The 17,571-nt window shown below is 46.3% G+C and overlaps 1 protein-coding gene across 3 annotated transcripts in view; it reads left to right on the top strand.

Annotated features, from left to right (window-relative positions):
• The window catches only part of OLFM2 (olfactomedin 2), a 216,390-nt gene that overhangs the window by 148,987 nt on the left and 49,832 nt on the right, over window positions 1–17,571 (top strand). For all 3 annotated transcript variants that reach the window (XM_044431568.1, XM_044431567.1, XM_044431566.1), the window contains one exon: window positions 13,709–13,864. In XM_044431568.1, the coding sequence (XP_044287503.1) occupies window positions 13,709–13,864 (156 nt within the window). The remainder of the gene's footprint in view (window positions 1–13,708; window positions 13,865–17,571) is intronic.

Raw genomic sequence — 17,571 nt, 5'->3', positions numbered from 1 at the left:
TCAGCTCCTCCCTATTGGTCAAAACCAAGTCAAGGATGTTTCCCCCCTCGTCGCCTCTCGGACCCTCTGTGTGAAAAACCCTCCCTCTATAGCTTCTAGGAAGCGACGTGACCTGACTGTCACTGCAAGTGAGTCTCTCAAGTAATATCCAGGAGATTGAAATTTCCCATAATTACTGTGTCTCTCCCCGAGATATCCTTAGAATCTGGCCTGTCAGGACATCATCCAGGGTCTCAAGTTGACCTGGAGGGTGATAACATACCCCCACTGTCAGGTCTCTTTCCCTGTCAAAACCCCTAAGTTTCTCCCAGACTGCCCCTACCGAATCCCCATCTGTGTTGCATTCTATCTCACTGCAGCCTATCCCTTCCCTGACACATAAAGCCACACCCCCACCTCCCTTTCCCTTCCTGTCCTTTCTAAAAAGGTGATACCCTTCCATGTTCACATTCCAGACTTGCCTTTCATCCCACCAAGTTTCTGTGATTCCCACCAGGTCATACCCTCCTATTCCCAGGAGAGCTTCAAGCTCTTCCTGCTTATTACCCATGCTCCTCACATTGGTGTACATGCACCTCAACTCCTTCCCATCGCTTCCTTTCCTTGCAGTTCCCAGCCTCCTCCTTCCTCCCATCCTCTCTGATACCTGGCCCCTCTCTTTAGGAGTCCTGTCAGTCCCTGCAGTACCTCTAAAACCCTGCTCCCAGAGCCCTGATCCTCCCCTCACACTTGTCCAGTGCAGACACCTTACTGGGGGGCCTGACCCCCCCCCCCGGTTCAGTTTAAAGGCCCCCCTTTAAACTGTAGTTATGAAACAGTAGTTATGAAACTGGCTCTGGCTGGTGCCACTTGCACTTCTCAAGTTGAGCAGGCTACAAAGCCCTTCCTTCTGAGTGGGTCACATCTCTGAGGCAAGTCTCTTTCAGTAGCTTATGTTGTGTCGGCCCTCCATTTTGATTTGACACATAACTCTTGAGTCTCACTTTACCACATCATCTTCCTCTTAGTTAGAAGCCTGCGTTCTCACATTTGGAGAAAGTTTAGACATCAGATGAGTTTCTTCCTCTTTCTCTGTGCTGTTCACTCCAGTCTTTGCTCTCTCACCCTTGGTTCCTCTACAAAACTGTCCCCTTCCCCATCTGACTCAGAATCAGTTTTTATCTTGCCTTATAGAATACCTGCAGAGGTTTGGAGCAAAGCCCTATAGCAGGTTTCTTTAGCTCACTGTAGGAAAAACCCAGAGACTTGTGCTTTTCCTGAGTGTTGTGCTGACTCACAAGGAACAAAGGTCCAGCTCAGCTCTTGGAAGTTCCTCCTGGGATTGATGACCTTGATTGACACACAAGCCCTTTGAGTCTTGCTCTGTACACCTTAGATGTAAAAGGGGCCACTGGTATGTTCTTGGGTTGAATTCTGGCATTCTTGCTAAAAGGAAGAAGCCCTTCCCTCCTGCCATTGATGTTGATGTCAAGGTTGCTTCTGAGACCCAAATGCTATTCTTTGATGGCTATATTTTGGTGCATGTGTCCTAATAGCTCTGTTTGCCAGGCTGTTTCACAGAAGGGCATCCTCAGGCAGTGCCAGTTCCAAGCTTTTGTGGAACCCAGGCAAAGCATCCCCAACAGTGGCTTTTGTCAGTGGGCCACTCTAGGTTGTCAGCTCCTGGCAGGTAACCAAACATGCCAGCTCTGCCCACAGGCAAGCTGCACTTCTTATCTTCCTTGCTTGGCTTTTTGCACACATGCATGCATGCTGCATGCACACAAAGAAAGAGCTGGGGGTTGGAAACTGATTAAACTTTTATTATAACATGCTGCAAAATGTCTCTAAAACAGCTCCCATCAGAGGCTGCATCCATGGCGGCAAAGTACCAACAAGGGCAATGTTAATAAATAAATGACCATTTAAAAGAACACGGCTTGCATTGCACCTGTTTAAGGTCCCTGAAATAAAACAACTTTACCTCTTGAGCTGCATGGAATTGAAGAGGGAAATTGACTGATCTGGGTAAAAAGATGTGCACTTGAGTGATTGTGGGGTGTGAGGAGGAACTAATGCAAATAACAGCTGGAGTGATTTGAAAGAACATCGTTATTTTAACTGCTATATGTGCTGAGGAAAGGCTGTTCTCAGCAGCATTTATATAATTGTCCTAAATAAACCCTGGTGCAGGAGAGGGGGTGAGTGGGCAGGCTGGCAACCAAGAAAATGGCCTCATAGAGTGATGGGTGCTAAGGTCACCTGGGCTGCAGAGTAGCCAAGAACCAACCAGGAAGCCAAGAAATCCAGAATCCAAAAGCAAGATGTCCCAAGAGGGGAAGGGAGAGGCGGTCATAATGGCTAGTGATGTGCTGGTACTGGGAAGTGCAGCTTATTTGAGCTTGATGGATTTCCCCCCTGCTCCTGATCCAATGATCAGAAGTGGACTGAGCCAGGTGTTTTCTGTAGACTTCCATCTCTAAGGTGGGCTGTAGTTTTCTCATATATAACCACATAAACTTAGGAAATCAATGCAAATGGCACAATTTGCACTACTTTGTAAATCTACAGCATTTGCACAAATAGTACAGTTTGCACAAACTGGAAGACAGAAATTGCATTGTTCTAATGTGATTGGTGCAAATCACACCAAAACCACATGGTGAGGTTGTTGTATTGTAAGCCCTGGGACACTGAATATATCATTTAGGAACTTGGGCAGTACAGGCTGAACAACAACAAAGATTTGCAGTGCAATCTTATATTAATCTACCCAGAAGTAAGTCTCAGAGTGTTCAGTGAAACTCATTCTCAGGTAAGTGAGTGCAGGATAGTGGCCTAAGATGAATGCTCTTTCAAGCTGATACAGGTTTTTCATTCCATAAATTTATGGTTGAGGGCAGTGCAAAATAAAATAAAGCATTGTTTGTGAAGGACGAATACAGCAGAAGCACTGCAGGGCAGGGGTGGGGAAAGAAAATAGTAATAGGATGCAAATATGTAAATATGCACAATAGAAATTGACAGTGCAAGAAACACAACAGAGGCTATACTGACACGGAGCTATACAGAGTGTGGCTACTTCTGGATTGCCGAGAAAGAGAACATGTATCGCCAGGACACTGTTTTGCATCAAATGTGCACGTGCTTATTTATATGTATAGATGCAAACTGAGAAATCACAAGTATAATTTAAATAGGAATGTTGATGGTTGTGACCAGGAATTATCTGTTCAGATGCTGACTCTTTTTGGAGGATTTTAAGGCCCCATCCTTTTCTCTCTCCTTATATTCATTTAACTTTAAACCAGAGTTGACTGGACAGCCATTTATATGCAGCAGACCTTCAGATCAGAGGTCAGTCCTTTGGAAGCCCTTTGGATACAGCACTTTCCTCTGGAAAAGACACCTGACCACCCTTCCTGTATGACACATGGCTCATGCCAGACCATAAGATATGAAGCTGGGAGGTGCCATGGCTTGGTCATAATAGGACAGATTTCAATTGTAACTTCTGTGAGCACATATATATTGTGCATGCATGTGCACGCAGAGAGGGAGAGCAAGAAAGGGAGAGCCATACTTGCACATGAGACTCTGAATATTTTGTAACGCAAGAGTGGTACCCACAGTACATGCATTGAGATGGATTGTGATTTTGTTAGTTATTGTAAACAGCCTTTGAATTGTTGCTCTGGAGGCTGGTATTACATTTTTTAAAAATAAAATGGATAAAAATTGGAAATGCAGTCCCTGCAGGCAGCTGTTGCCAGACCCATACATCATACCTGCATAACTTGAAACTGAGCCATACCAGTCTTCAATTGATCCTGAAACTTACTAGTTTGGCATGGATCATGTGTGCATGACGCAGGAGGAGGGTGAGAAGAGAGGCACTTTGTGTTACAGCAGGGGAAGCTCCTCTTCCATAGAGGCTGTTCTGGCAGTCTCTACTTTGCAGGCTATTATTATTATTAATCATTATTATTAATCATTATTATTACATTTCTACACTGCCCATAGCCAACTCTGGGTGGCTCACAACATTTAAGTCACCCATCCAGATTTCAACCAGGTCCAACCCTGCTTAGCTTCCAAGATTAATTGGGATCAGGCACTCCAGGCTATATGGAAGCTCTTTTATGGAGGGCAGCTGTGAAACCTGCATTCTGATCAGTTCCCACTGCCATATAATTCCCATGACAGTAATTTCAGCTATAGGCCTGTGTAATGCAGACCAGCTGAACTTTTCACTAGCGATTAATGATGACAATGCCCCAGAACTGGATTAGGAGTGAGTTCATACAGTCCTTTGAAGGGGGCAGAGCCTGAGTGATTATGGTTGTGATGTTCATAGAAAAATAGTTATCTTGGTGGTTTTCAGCCAGCGCAGATCAGACTGGCTCTTCCATGAGCCAGATAGAGCCTCTAAATCAGGTGGATGGTGGGGATTACTCTTCTGCCCATCCCCTGCTGCCATTGGCTACCTGCAGACTGCCTGCCCACCCCACTGCCACTGCTAAGTGCAGGCCCATCTCTTCCCCACCACTGCTGCCTCTCTACCTGCCCCCTGACTTCATGAGGCTCCAAGACAGGAGTGCTTGCAGGCTATGGGGCAGATGGCAGCTGTTGCCGAGACCTCTTAGGACCGCCACCAGTGCCTTTAGCCACACTCCTATAGGGTTCTATGGGTCCATCTCATCCACTTTGCAAGGTGGTTTGGTATACCTTAAGTGGGAGCAGAGCAACTGGCCTGACCGTCATTTGCCTCCAGCAGCAGAATGTTGCTTGGGCCAGATCCAGGTGGAGCACAAGTTGAGGGAATCAGTGGTAGCACTTAAGCTCAGCCTGGGCTACCCAGCATATGCACACTTGTGAGGAACTCCTAGAGGGAGAGGAACTGTAGTCGAATGGCAGAGCACCTGCTTTGTATGCAGAAGGCCCCAGGTTCAAGCCCTGGTGTCTCCAAGTAGAGTCAGGAATGAAAGTAGCCTGAAATCCAGGAGAGCTGCTGCCAGTCAGTGTTGGCAATATAGGGCTAGATGGATTGATGCTCTGGCTGACACTAAGGCTGCTTTCTTCCTATGTTTACAGCACCATGCAGACAAGTTCTGTGAGCTCAACATTGATTCTGAAACTGCCGAAATGGCCCTATGAGGTGTACCTCTATTGACTGAACTGCCCAATAAATAACCACTGGAATTCAATATGTGGCAAGAGTCCAGAAGAGCAGAAGGATGAGCTCTTGACTGTGTTTTCCAGTCTCTAAATCTCTCAGAAGGTGTGGCTTTGACAAGGGTGCTTCATCCAAACTTGGAGATGGAAAGGGACAGGGATTCTACACTTTTCTTGGCAACCTTCACCTGGGGTTCATTATCCCCCGCAGTATTAATTAGTGTTCTGCCTTGAATGGGAACCCATCCAGTTGCATCTCCAGCCACTGGTTCCCATTTTACTTCCCTCTTGAACAGGTTAACAAACCTTTCCCTGTTTAATTACTCTTCTCACTCATCTGGGGAGGGGGGAGGGCAGGGGCTGCTTCTGCTGCTCCTACTTAGCAGTTTGTTTGCCCCTGGAATTGTTTGTGTTTTGGCTTTCTACACATCCCAGTGTGATGTGGTCCCATTCTGACATTGCAGAAGCACAGTGGGTAGGGCAGTGAAGGAGCAATATGCTTTTAGCATCCCCTTACCTGTTTTCCAACTGTTCTGCAATTATCTTTCTTCCTTTCCAGCCCTCTTGTCTATTCCAGGAGGCTGGAAATGTCAGGAAAGTCCATTTCTTTCCCATCCAGTGATAAGCAAGGAGGAGAGGGGATAGTCTGCTACTACTTGGAGAAAGGTCCTGGATAAGGTGCCTCACAGAAATCATAGAACAGGAGCACTACAGTTGTGAATGGACTGCAAGTCCCATCAGCCCATCAGCACAGATAGACGTGAAGTCTGCTGAGAGTTGCAATCTAAGAGCAACAGGAAGGCAGCACATTCCCCAGCCCTGCCATAAGAATTAACTCAGGGAGTGACATTAGAGACCCTGATGTCACCACAACACAGTTGTACCAAAGATGAACTCAGAATAATTTTTTACATTAAGTCATTGCCAGGTACTTGAAAACACATGCAAACCTATGGCTTCATTGAAAAGCATTTGGCTGTAATAGCAAAGGAATAAAGTTTCAGTTCAGTCCTATATTTCTCCTGAGAAGTCAGTCCCATTGACTGGGTTCAGGAAACATGAAAACCCACACTCATCTCATGTATGGGTTGCTGCTGACAAGGCATGGTTTGTTGTTGAGTTGTAAACTGTAGGTTGTTCTTCATAATTCATTATCTCAGCTGGACTCAGCAACATGATAACCCATATTTCAGCAACCCATAATTGAACAGTAATCCACACTTACCTGTCCATGTGCAACCACTGACTTCGGTGGCTTATTCCCAGGTAAATGACCATATTAGTCTTCTCTAATCTTGTGTCTTCCAGGTGTTTCGGACTGCCACATGCTGCACTGGAAATACAGGATTCCAGCCTAACAGTCTTGACAACAGTGTAGGCACTACTGCTCTGAATGTGTAACTGTTTTGACAACATTCTGCAGCAGTTGTACTCCAAGCCTAGGTGTATCTCCTCCCAGAGATGTGTCATCAATGCCCTCACTGCCTCAACTAACTTTCCTAACTATTTATTCAGCTGGAACTGGTGCAGTTGGCTGACATGCCAGCCGAGACACCACACACAGCCACTGAGCAAGCAAATTGCATTTGCAAATATCTTCATGCGCTGCTTTTTAGCCTGGGGCTATGGACATTGTGCTGCACTGTGTGACAAGATGAGAACAGAACTGATACTTGTGAAGAATGCAATCCTGAATTATTTGGGGATCCAGGGAGTTTGGGTTTCCTCTAGACCAGCTGGAGGTGAGAGAAAAATGGCAACTATATAGAGCAGTCTTTCCCAGCCAAGTGCCCTTTAGATGTTTTGGACTACAGTACCTATAACTCACAACCAGTGTGGTCCATGGCAAGTGATGGTGGGAGTCGTATTCCAAAGTGTCTAGAGGCACCAGGTTGGGACAAACTGATGATAGAAGATGGGAACTGATTGTCATGAGTTTTTCATGGAGTTGAACAGTGTATCCAGAAGGTTTCAACAGTGCCACTCTCCGGAGAACCTGTTCCAGGAGCTAGTTTCATAGAAACAGAGCAAGTCAGAAGGGGTCTCCCAGGCCATCTAGTCTGACCTCCGGCACCAGCCGTCTCCACTCACGACATGCCCACCATGTGGACATCCAGCCTATCCTTGAACACGCACACCGATGGGGCCTCAACCACCTCCTGTGGAAGCCCATTCCACACCCTCGGGGTCCTAACTGTCAGGAAGTGCTTCCTGGCATCCAAATGGAACCTTGGCTCCCTGAACTTTGCTCCATTGGAGCGCGTCCTGCCTTCCTCTGCAGGGGAGAACAGGTCTCTACCCATCTCCATGTGACATCCCCTCACATACCTGTATGTCGCCAACATATCCCCTCTGAGTCTCCTGTTCTCCAGGCTGAAGAGACCCAGTTCCCTCAGTCTCGCCTTATCGTTTCCTTGGATTTCTGGCTGTTCCCCACAAATGAGATTGCATCTGGTCATGAAATCCAAATCCCTCAAACATGAAATAATTTGGCAGGAGTCAAGATGGAGACATTTCAACTGCCTTGACATTTTGATACCTCTTATCTTTTGGAAGAAGCGCGAGGCCCCTTTAGCAGGTTCTCTTAACAAAGCAGCTGTGTAGCTTGGAAATGGCAAAAGGGACTCTGCCAGTCTGTAGAGGATAATTTATTTCTATTTTAGCCAATTAATCAAACTGCCAGGCTAACTTGTGGCACACCTCTTCTACTTGCCTGCTAACCTGGGTTAGGGTTACAGATGTGGCCCTAAGAAAGTGCTCAAACTTACAGACTTGATTAATAAACTTAGCTTAAATCTTAAAACATCGATTAACAAAAATCAAATATTGTTAAAATCAGGAAAGCCTGCAGGACTAATTCAAGTACTCAGGGACAATGGGACACTGACACTTTTGCCAGTTCTTCCTTCTGCTTCCTAGACTAGGTAAGAAATGAAGCAAAGGAACAAAATGTGTGTGGTACTTCCTGGAAAGATGTTTAGAGGAATGTACTTGATCTACTTTCTGATGCTGAGGAAACATATATTAACACATTTTTAAAGTATAGAAAGAAAAATCATACCATGATACTTGGCAAGGTTCAATAAAGGGGAAGGAAACCCATACCACATACATTACCAGTACAACGTTCTGCTAGAAGAGGTTGCTGGCTGCCAGGAAAAAAACCTCCCTGTATCTTCCCTTTATTTTAGAGTTCTAGAACATGGCATTGTGATGTGATTGGTTACCATGCTCTGATTGGCTATAATAGGGAGTCCGGCCTCCTCAAAGATCCTTCCTCATCAGCCTTTTGCTTTTGTGCTTGCTGATGTCTTGCTTACTCTACAAAGGCTTCCAACTTGTTCTCTGTGCTTCGACCACACTGGCATGTGAACCCAGATTCCACTGCTCTTTTTTCTTAGTTCAGGCTGACCTTGCTTGCTTATAAGCTAAACTCCAAATCAGACCTTTGCTCCATCTAATTTCTTTTGCAACTTCTTCCAAGCTCAACCTCACTGGTTCAGCCTGTATGGTGTTTACCTTAATACACAATATACTTTTAAAACCCTTTAGAAGAGTTTAGGAGAGTGGAGGTGAACATAGCATCACACAGGTCAGGATGGACTGTGCTGATCTTTATTTGCAGACATTTAAAATGCCAAACTTCTCAACGTTGGTATCTCCAAGGTCACTGGTCCCAGTCCAGGGAAAGCTACACTGGTTCCACATGGAAGGCTCTTCACGTTAGCAATCAAAAGACATTGTGTAGCCATGCTGATGGATGTTTTGTGCAGTGAAAAAGGGATGGAAGAAGTAATGAAAAAACATGGGAGGGTTATCAGTTGAAGGCAATGTTGTCTGGATGCCCTATAAAATTCTGTGAATGAGGCAGAGGAATAACATGATGAAAATTATGGGTAGCTGTAGAATTGTGAGAATTATAGGATGTTTTTCTGTCTATACATGCAAAGGATTAGTCACAGTTAGTCACTTGCCCATGAATTAAAAGGTATAATTTTCATTTCAATCTCCACTTTTAGAATGTTTGTTTCTTTGATGGGGGAACTATTGAGATCATGTAGAGGAGAGGCCTTAGACAGAAGAATTCTTGCTAAATGGTTTCCTTTATCAAATATGTTTTAGGAGACTGGGGCCATGGCTTTACACAGCCCCTGTGTAATTTTATATTTGCTGCAGAACCCAAACATCTTGGGGTTTTTTTTTAAAGAATGCATACAAGATTCCAGTCTCTGTGACTTGCTGTGGGGTGGGCAAACACACCATTCCTAAAACATATGCTAGCAGAACAGAATAAATTATTTTAAAATATGTGTATGCAGATTGTAGTCTGATAACAAAGTTGGAGGCCCTGATGATCGTGGAGAATCTGCATTCCTTCATTTTGTTTGTGCTTCTCTGTAATGGACCGGACAAAATTAATGCTTGGTTTCTTTTGATTTAAACGTTTGCCTGGCTATCAGTCCTCAGTGTGTCACTTGCTTGATCTCCCTCTATTGGATTAATTAGGGTATTATTTTTTTTCAATGCCTAACTGCTTTCATCACAACACAATCTTTTTATCCTGTCACTAATTAATCATTCAATTGTTTTTGGTAGGGGAAGGTATAAAAAAGAACTGAACTTCGGTCCACCAATACAATATTCCAGGGGTGAGGAACCTTCCAGCCCAAGGGCTACATTTAGTTTTGGAAAGCTTTTGGGGCCTGAATCCTAATGATGAGCAGGGCTGAAGGCAAAGGGGGTGGGGCCAAATGCAAAAAAGTTTGTGGCCAAGAATATGTGGCCATTTGTACCTTAAAGCTATTCTTATCAATAAAGGAATCTTTTGAGAAGCTCTTAGAATGGAGAAAATACTGCTCAAAACCTGGGAAACCATCAGTGGCAAGAAAGGCTTGGGGCCAGGTTATCTGAAGACTGTCCCATATACACATATTCATTCCCTGAGGTCATCCGGGAGCCCCTTCCAAAGGAATTTAGATGGGTGGCTACCAAGAGGAGGGCCTTTTCAGTTGTGGCCCCCTGGTTGTGGAATAATCTCTGCAAGGAGGTGCTCCTGGCACGTACTTTGTATTCTTTTTGGCACCAGGTGAGGACCTTTTAATTCTCCCAGCATCACAGGCACGGGCAGGAAGATACGCTTGTAGAACAACCACTGTGTCCTATTCATGCTCATTTTGGGAAGTGCACAGCTTGGAAAATCCTCGGAAGGGCAGATGCATCTGAAAGATATGTTATCCGCAGAAACATTGCCCACCATCCAGGGACAGTGAAAGCAACAAAGTTCACATGCTGGATGCATGCTGAGCAGGCCAATGAGCTTGTGAGGTGGAGAGCACAAAACACACTGGCGTGTATACATGCACACATACACAAGTCCTCATGCCTCCCTCTGCGTTGGTACTGCTTTGCTCTTGCATAAGTCAGGCCAGCTCATGGACTCCTTCTCTAAGGCAGTCCACGATTCGCACATTTTAAAACCAGTGAAGGAAATTTGTGCAAAGTGGCCAGTTTTACACAAATGGCTTTAGCTCATTCATTTGCTCTTGCTCTCACACTTTTTAAGAACAAACTGCAGAGTATCTCAGAGACAGAACTCTGCGATCTAGTGTGACTTTGCACAATAGTGAATCAATGTCAGCCGGTGAACTGGAACCCACGGGGCTGATTGTGAATATTCATCAGTTTTTCAGCCCCTATCAGATTCTTTATACTTTCCCAAATCTGATACAAACATGATCAGAACAAGCTTCAAGATGGGATTTGCAGAACTTCTTGGCAAGTACACATTTTGCTGACTTGCACATCCCTTCCTTTGACAGAAAAATACACACCCTTCTTCCATGTGTAATCCTTGGATTTCTCCTCTTTCAGAAATGTTGAGCATTCTGTGAGAGCCAGTGTGGTGTAGTGGTTAAGAGCATGGGACTGGGACTCAGACGATCTGGGTTCTAGTCCCCACTCAGCCATGGAGCCAACTGAGTGACTTTGGGCCAGTCACAGACTCTCAGCCCAACCTACCTCACAGGGTTGTTGTTGTGGGGATAAGATGGAGGAGGAGATGTAAGCTGCTTTGAGCCCTTTGCAGGAAAAAGGCAGGATATAAATCAAAAAATAAATTAATCAATAAATTCTCTTGCCACCATAATTTATATTTGCCTTCCCCAGGTGGGGGTCCTCCTGATGACTTGAACTATAGCTGCCATCAGTCCCAGCCAGCTTAGACAGTGGCTGGGGTGATGGGAGTTGTACTCTCAAACATCTGGGAGGCACCAAGTTGGGGAAGGCTGATTTGCACAAACTCCAGGCTTTGCCATTGCACACCTTTCTTGCAAAGGGATCAGGTCTTCTTCAAGTGGGGCTGAAGGTCAAATTCACTGTGCTATTTTTTAAAATGTTAATTATTCAATCTGGATCTCAGTTGACAGACATAAAGAAGGGCTGAATCCCTTTCCCCCATGCATTCCTCCCCAATTATGTCTCTCTGCCCACTGTTCTATGCCCTGCAGGGCAAATTTAAAGGTCCCACACAGGTACCCAATACATTTGGCCAATAGCAGCTAAAGCAAAGGAAGCATTTAAATTGGGGAAACAGCATTCCTTCCCCATTGGCACACAGCTGAGCCCAACCTTTTCTCTGTCATTATTAACTTGTGTTAATATAAGATGGATTTCCTGTGTCACTCAAATCTCACTTTGGCCCTCAAGGCTAAACTAGATATCACTCCTCAGATATGTAGCTGCTGTTGATATGTGCCATCAAGTCATCTCTGATTTATGGTGACGCTATGAATGAAAGCCCTCCAAGATGACCCATTCGTGCCAGCCCTGCTCAATTCTTGTAAATTCAGGGTTGCGGCTTCCATCATGGAGTCCATGCATCCCATATTTTGTCTTCCTTTTCTTCTTCTGATTTGGTCTTTCACTGGCACATAGAACTCCAGAGCTTGGCCTTCTGGACTTTCAAAGTAGCTTGGAGGGACTCCCTGCTTCCAGTTCCTTAGGAGTGTGGGGTTATGCTGCACTGCACCGGTTTCCATCTGATGTCCAGCCCTTGGATTGCTGATTCCCAAAGCCTGCATCCCCACGGTTTTCAGTGACCCTGCTTGGTCTTCCTCTGCGAGATGAGTCTGCAGCTGGAAGGTTCCTGCTCTCCCATTGCTATTCTCTCCTGCCTCCAGTTCCTGCACTCTTGATGCCTCAGCAGTATCTCCCCGCTCCCACTCTTTGCTGACTCAGAATCAGTTCCTGTGTCTTCTTGAATGATGACCAGAAAGGTGTGGGAACTAATCCAGTTTGGAAAATATAATGCGCAATGATGACCCCAAAGCATGGGCAATGTTGCAGTCACCAATGGCATGCACACGTGTGTTTTGCCTCAGAGTAGTGAGGGTGACCTTCCTTCACACACACACACACACACACACACACACACACAAAAGCTGCCCTAAATCCACCATGGGGAAGGGATGAGAGACCTCTGCAGGACCTCACCTTGCCAGCTGAGGGCAGATTTATATTCACAGGACCCATGTGCAGGGTGGGCTCAAGTCCCACTGTTGCCCGAGACCAAGAACAAGATGGCATCCACTTCCTCCCATTCCATGCTTAGAATCCAGACTGGCTGCCTCCAATACACCCAAGAACAGGAGGCTATCTCCAGAAGTGCGGTACTGCCTGCGTGGTTCACATGCATCTCCGTTCTCCAGAGTTTGACCATTGCTCCCCACCCCACAACATCTGCCACCTGGCGCAATCGCCTCACTCTGTCTTAGGGCTGGCTCTGCATGTGTGTGCATGTGGATCTCTTTTGTTTGTTTAAGATCTGCATCTTCTCTTTTTCCCCACCCAATTTTCCTGGGTGACCTTACCAAAAAATACAAATAACAAAGGATAAAAGCAACAATAGAGATACTATCATAAAAATAACAGCAGGTAGAAAACAGTTGTGCCTTACTGAAACTCAGCTGGTTGCACGTGCAAAGGACACAACTACTTCTTGCTTCCCTGCATACCCTATTTTCCGTACTCCCCTTCTTGTCTTGTGCCTCCTGTGTTGGAATTTAGATTGGAAACTCCTTGGGGACAGGGAACTGCCCTCTTACATTTTGTCAAGCACCATGCACATGGATGATGCAATATAAATAATAACCAATAATTGTACTATACAGTCATATGTGTGTTTACTGAAAATGGCTCCCCGCTGTCTTTAGTGGGGTTTGCTCCCTAGCAAGTGCATTTACAACTGCAACCACACCATCTAAGATGGCACAGAACACCAACAAACCAACATCAAAGATACATATCATTGCCTAGGGAAATCCAAAGCTTTTCACCTGAATGAGCTTCAGGTGGAGCTCTGTGGAGAGAGCATCCCTTAGTGAGGTCACCACCACCTAAAAGGCCTGTTTCTGGTTCTTCATCACCACCTCCAGCATGGCATCCACCTTAACCACCTGCTTCATCTGCTTTATGAAGCCTTAGATAAGCTTTATGACTCTATGACCTGTGCAACAGGCAGTGTGTCTAATTTCTCTATTCTTTTTCCATTGAGCAGGTGCAAAACATCTCCCAGTCCATGGAGGTGCTGGACCTTCGGACCTACCGGGACTTGCAGTATGTCCGTAATACTGAGTCACTGATGAAGGGGCTGGATTCCAGGCTGAAAGTGGCCACAGAGGGTCAGAAGAACCTGAATGTCAAAAGTTTCCAGGTAACTCTTTGCTTGCCTGAACCTTTCCTTCACCATCTCCTGCATGACCAATTTAGCTAGGGAGGTTGACAGATGATGGGATCCTGGAGGTTTCTTATTACGGTTTATGGTGCTGTTTAGAAGACAGCAGCTCGTGTGAAAATGCTAGGTGCCCTCCATCGCACTTCTGCTGGGTGGCAAGGAAGGGGTGCCTGTGCCTGTGAAAGCAGGTCATCCTTGCTCCAGAAAGAGGAAAAACAAGATGGGAGTTGATGATGGAGCAGCCCGCAAGATGGGATGTGAACAAGCTGCTTTGGAATGGGGATGGTGAGGTCTTCACAAAACTGGTTAGCTCCAAGTCAGAGCCATAGGAGTCCTTGGAAGGTTCCTTCAGACTGGTTTCCCTTTTAGAGGAGCAGAGATAGGTGATCCCCCCACCCCCAGAAAGAGAGAGAGAGAGAGAGAGAGAGAACGCATGCAAGCAAGCAAACAAGATTGGAAAGAACAAGTAAATGATTTGTAAAATCTGCATTGGAAGTGGTAACCCTCTTTGGTTTTGTGGTCTGCTTTCCTTTGAATCCATGCTTGTATCCCACCTCATATTCTTCATTGCAGAGAGGCAGAATAGGAATTAATGGAAATGAAATGAATAAACAGGTGTTCAGCTTTCAGCTCCTGGGTTTTTCTCTCCTTTTCTCCAAAGGTGGACTGAGTCTGAGGGGCAAGTGACTTGCTATGTATTCCTACCAATCCCTGCCCCAGACACAGAGGGAAATGTAAAGGAACAGGGGGAAGATTTTGAATGGGCAAAGGGGTGGGAAAGGGATCAAACAAATGCACACTCACACATGCACACACATGCGTGTTAGGGATGCACCAAAGCTCTGTAGAATCCATTCCTTTAGCATTCACCAGCTTTCATTCTTGGCCCTGTCTTGGAAAGTGAGCCAAGAGAGGTGCTGTTAGAGCAGCATTCACATGGGGTACCATTCCTGGACTAGAGTTGGTGCAGCTGAGCCCAGGGGGTCTGCTGGATTCCCACCCCCAAAATGGATCCCTCACACATCCCAAATATACACAACTTCTCCCCTCCACTCAGAGCCTCCTGAGGCTGTTAGATGTGACTGTTTCTGACATACAATGTGTCCTTGAAAGTTGATGTTAGGAAAGCTGTTAACGAAAGCAAGAACCTCACAGCACCTCTGTGACCTTTGTGTGTTGACCCCTCGCATCCTCCACAACTCCGCCAGAACATAAGTCAGGCCTTGCAGGATCAGACCAAAGGATGAGCTCCAATGCAGAACTCATTTCAGCCAGAAGGCTGAGTCACATTTTGAAGAAGTATTGGGGGGGGGTATTCATGGGGTGGGTGGAGCCTTAGCTCCTACCCCCACCCAGATACTAGCATATTTTACTGTCAGTAACTCAGCCATAGGAGAGGCATTTCAACATGTTAGCATGGAGAGAAAATGCACAAAAGCTGGGAAACCACCAAATGACTGGTGGTCAGGAGATTGCTGGTAGGATGAGTAGGAGGGTGCCTTTGGTGGGCCAGGTTGGGACTCTTGGTGGGTCAAATTTAGCCCCCAAACCTGAGGTTGTTTATTCTACATGCCTGGTCCATCTAGGCTAGTGTCTGGTTTATCATCTTGGTCAAACAGATGCCACAGTGAGAAGTCCATGAGCAGGGCCTGAGTACAACAGTGTCCAGCCCTCCAACACCATGTTCCCCATGTTCCCAGGCATACCACCTCTGATCCTGGGGGCAATATACAGCCATCATGACTTGTAACCCCCATGGATAGCTGACTGATGTCTGCAGAGAAACCCATAATGGGTTGGACCCAACACATTCAGTGACAAGACGCTGCCAAAGAGAGAAGGGAGGAGATGTGAGGATAAAGATGCAATCGAATTTCATTTTTGCTATCAAAACATGTGAAAGTTGACCTGTTTGCAGCCCCAAATGTGAGTACATGTCAGATGACAATGTTTGCAAATTGCCTGACATGTGCTCGTTTTCCCTTTGCACAACTGTCCCAGTTTGATTTTGCACCAATTTCCCCCTTTACACAAATTTCTCCCCTGCAGAGTGAAAGCCTTGCTTGAGTCTGTGGTGCTATGTGGCACACATTCTGTGCAAATTTCACATCCAATCACTGCTCAGTGGGTGTCACTTTCCCATTCAGGCAGAGCAAGCAGCAATCACAAACATGAATGGGGATCAGGCATGAAACAAGAGGCAAGGCAATGTTTGGACAATCCCAGTGATCTCAAATGTCACTTGCAGATCCATCCTTATGCAGAGTGATGCATTCAGAAGCAGCCACACTGTTCCCATAACATCTAGTTTCAGGTCAGCCTGATCCTTGTTAAAAAAAACAAGAAACCAGTATAAAATGTGTGGTGACTCACCACTGGGACAAGCTGTATGGGAATGGCATATTTTCTTTGCAATTTACCACCTCAGGAACAGGATAAAGGCGGTTGTAGTAACAATAAAAAGCAGTGTTTAGGCAGATCTAATTTATAAGGATTGACTGGGGAACTGGGGAGGGGAAGCTGGTAGGGAGGGCACCTGCTTTGTACTTCCATACAGGCTTTTCTTGATCAGTTCCATCTCCATGAGCAAGTGCTTATATAGAGAAAACAAATCATTCTGAGCACTGGGCAGACTGGAAAGAGAAATGAATTACTGTATTTTTCACTCTATAAAACGCACTTCCCCCTGCTCAAAAGTAAGGGGAAATGTCTGTGCGTCTTATAGAGCAAATGTGTGTGTGCCCGACGCCCAGGATGCTGCCGGCCACCTGCACCATGTGGCACCACCTGGCTGGCATGCGCTCAGTGCGCTCTGCTCTGCCCCTCCCCCCCCGGCGCAGGTGAGAGCTGTGCCGCTCAGGGGGAGCAGTGCGGAGGAGGAGGAGCCACGGGCTTTAACCCGCTGGCCGCATGGAGAGCACGGAGAGATGGACTGCTCACCCCCACCGCCTGGGAAGACCTGCCACTGCGCCGCCCAGAAGACAATCGCTGGCATGCTGCCGGCTGCCTCCACCACATGGCACCACCTGGTCAGCACGTGCTCGGTGCGCCCTGCTCTGCACCCCCCTCCGGTGCAGGTGAGAGCTGTGCCGCTCAGGGGGAGAGATGCAGAGGAGGAGGAGCCGCAGGCTTTAACCTGCTGGCCACACGGAGAAACGGACTGCTGACCCCCACCACCTGGGAACTGCTCACCCCCACTGCCTGGGAAGACCTGCCACCGCTGCGCTGCCCAGAAGACCACCGCCAGCACACTGCTGGCCCCATGTGGCACCACTTGGCCGGCACACGCTCGGCCCACCCTGCTCCGCCCCCCTCCTCCGGTGCAGGTGAGAGCTGTTAATCACAGGTTGGTGTGTGTTTTCAAATGGCAACCCGTCTTTTAATGAAGCCCATGGGGAAGTGATGGGGAATGTGCCTGTGATTATCAGGAAGCTTTCCATGGATCAGATAACTATCTGTTAGTTGATCAGACACATTTTTTTTAGTATCAGTGGATATTTGAACAGCATTACCTTCATGTATGAAGTTTATTCTTCAAAGGCTACTTAGTCCGCTGTGTGTTTGATTTACTGTACAATATCTCATTTTTTGTCATAAGTTTTTTTCTATTATTTACTAGTAGGGCAGCGTGGACATTACTGGCTTTTTTAGATTTGTTATTGAATTGTCTGCAGCAGCTCTTGTAT

Source organism: Varanus komodoensis, unplaced genomic scaffold, assembly GCF_004798865.1.
Source record: "Varanus komodoensis strain SLA01 unplaced genomic scaffold, ASM479886v1 scaffold22, whole genome shotgun sequence".
Classification (NCBI taxonomy): Eukaryota; Metazoa; Chordata; class Lepidosauria; order Squamata; family Varanidae; genus Varanus; species Varanus komodoensis.
This window is presented reverse-complemented; position numbering and strand designations above follow the sequence as displayed.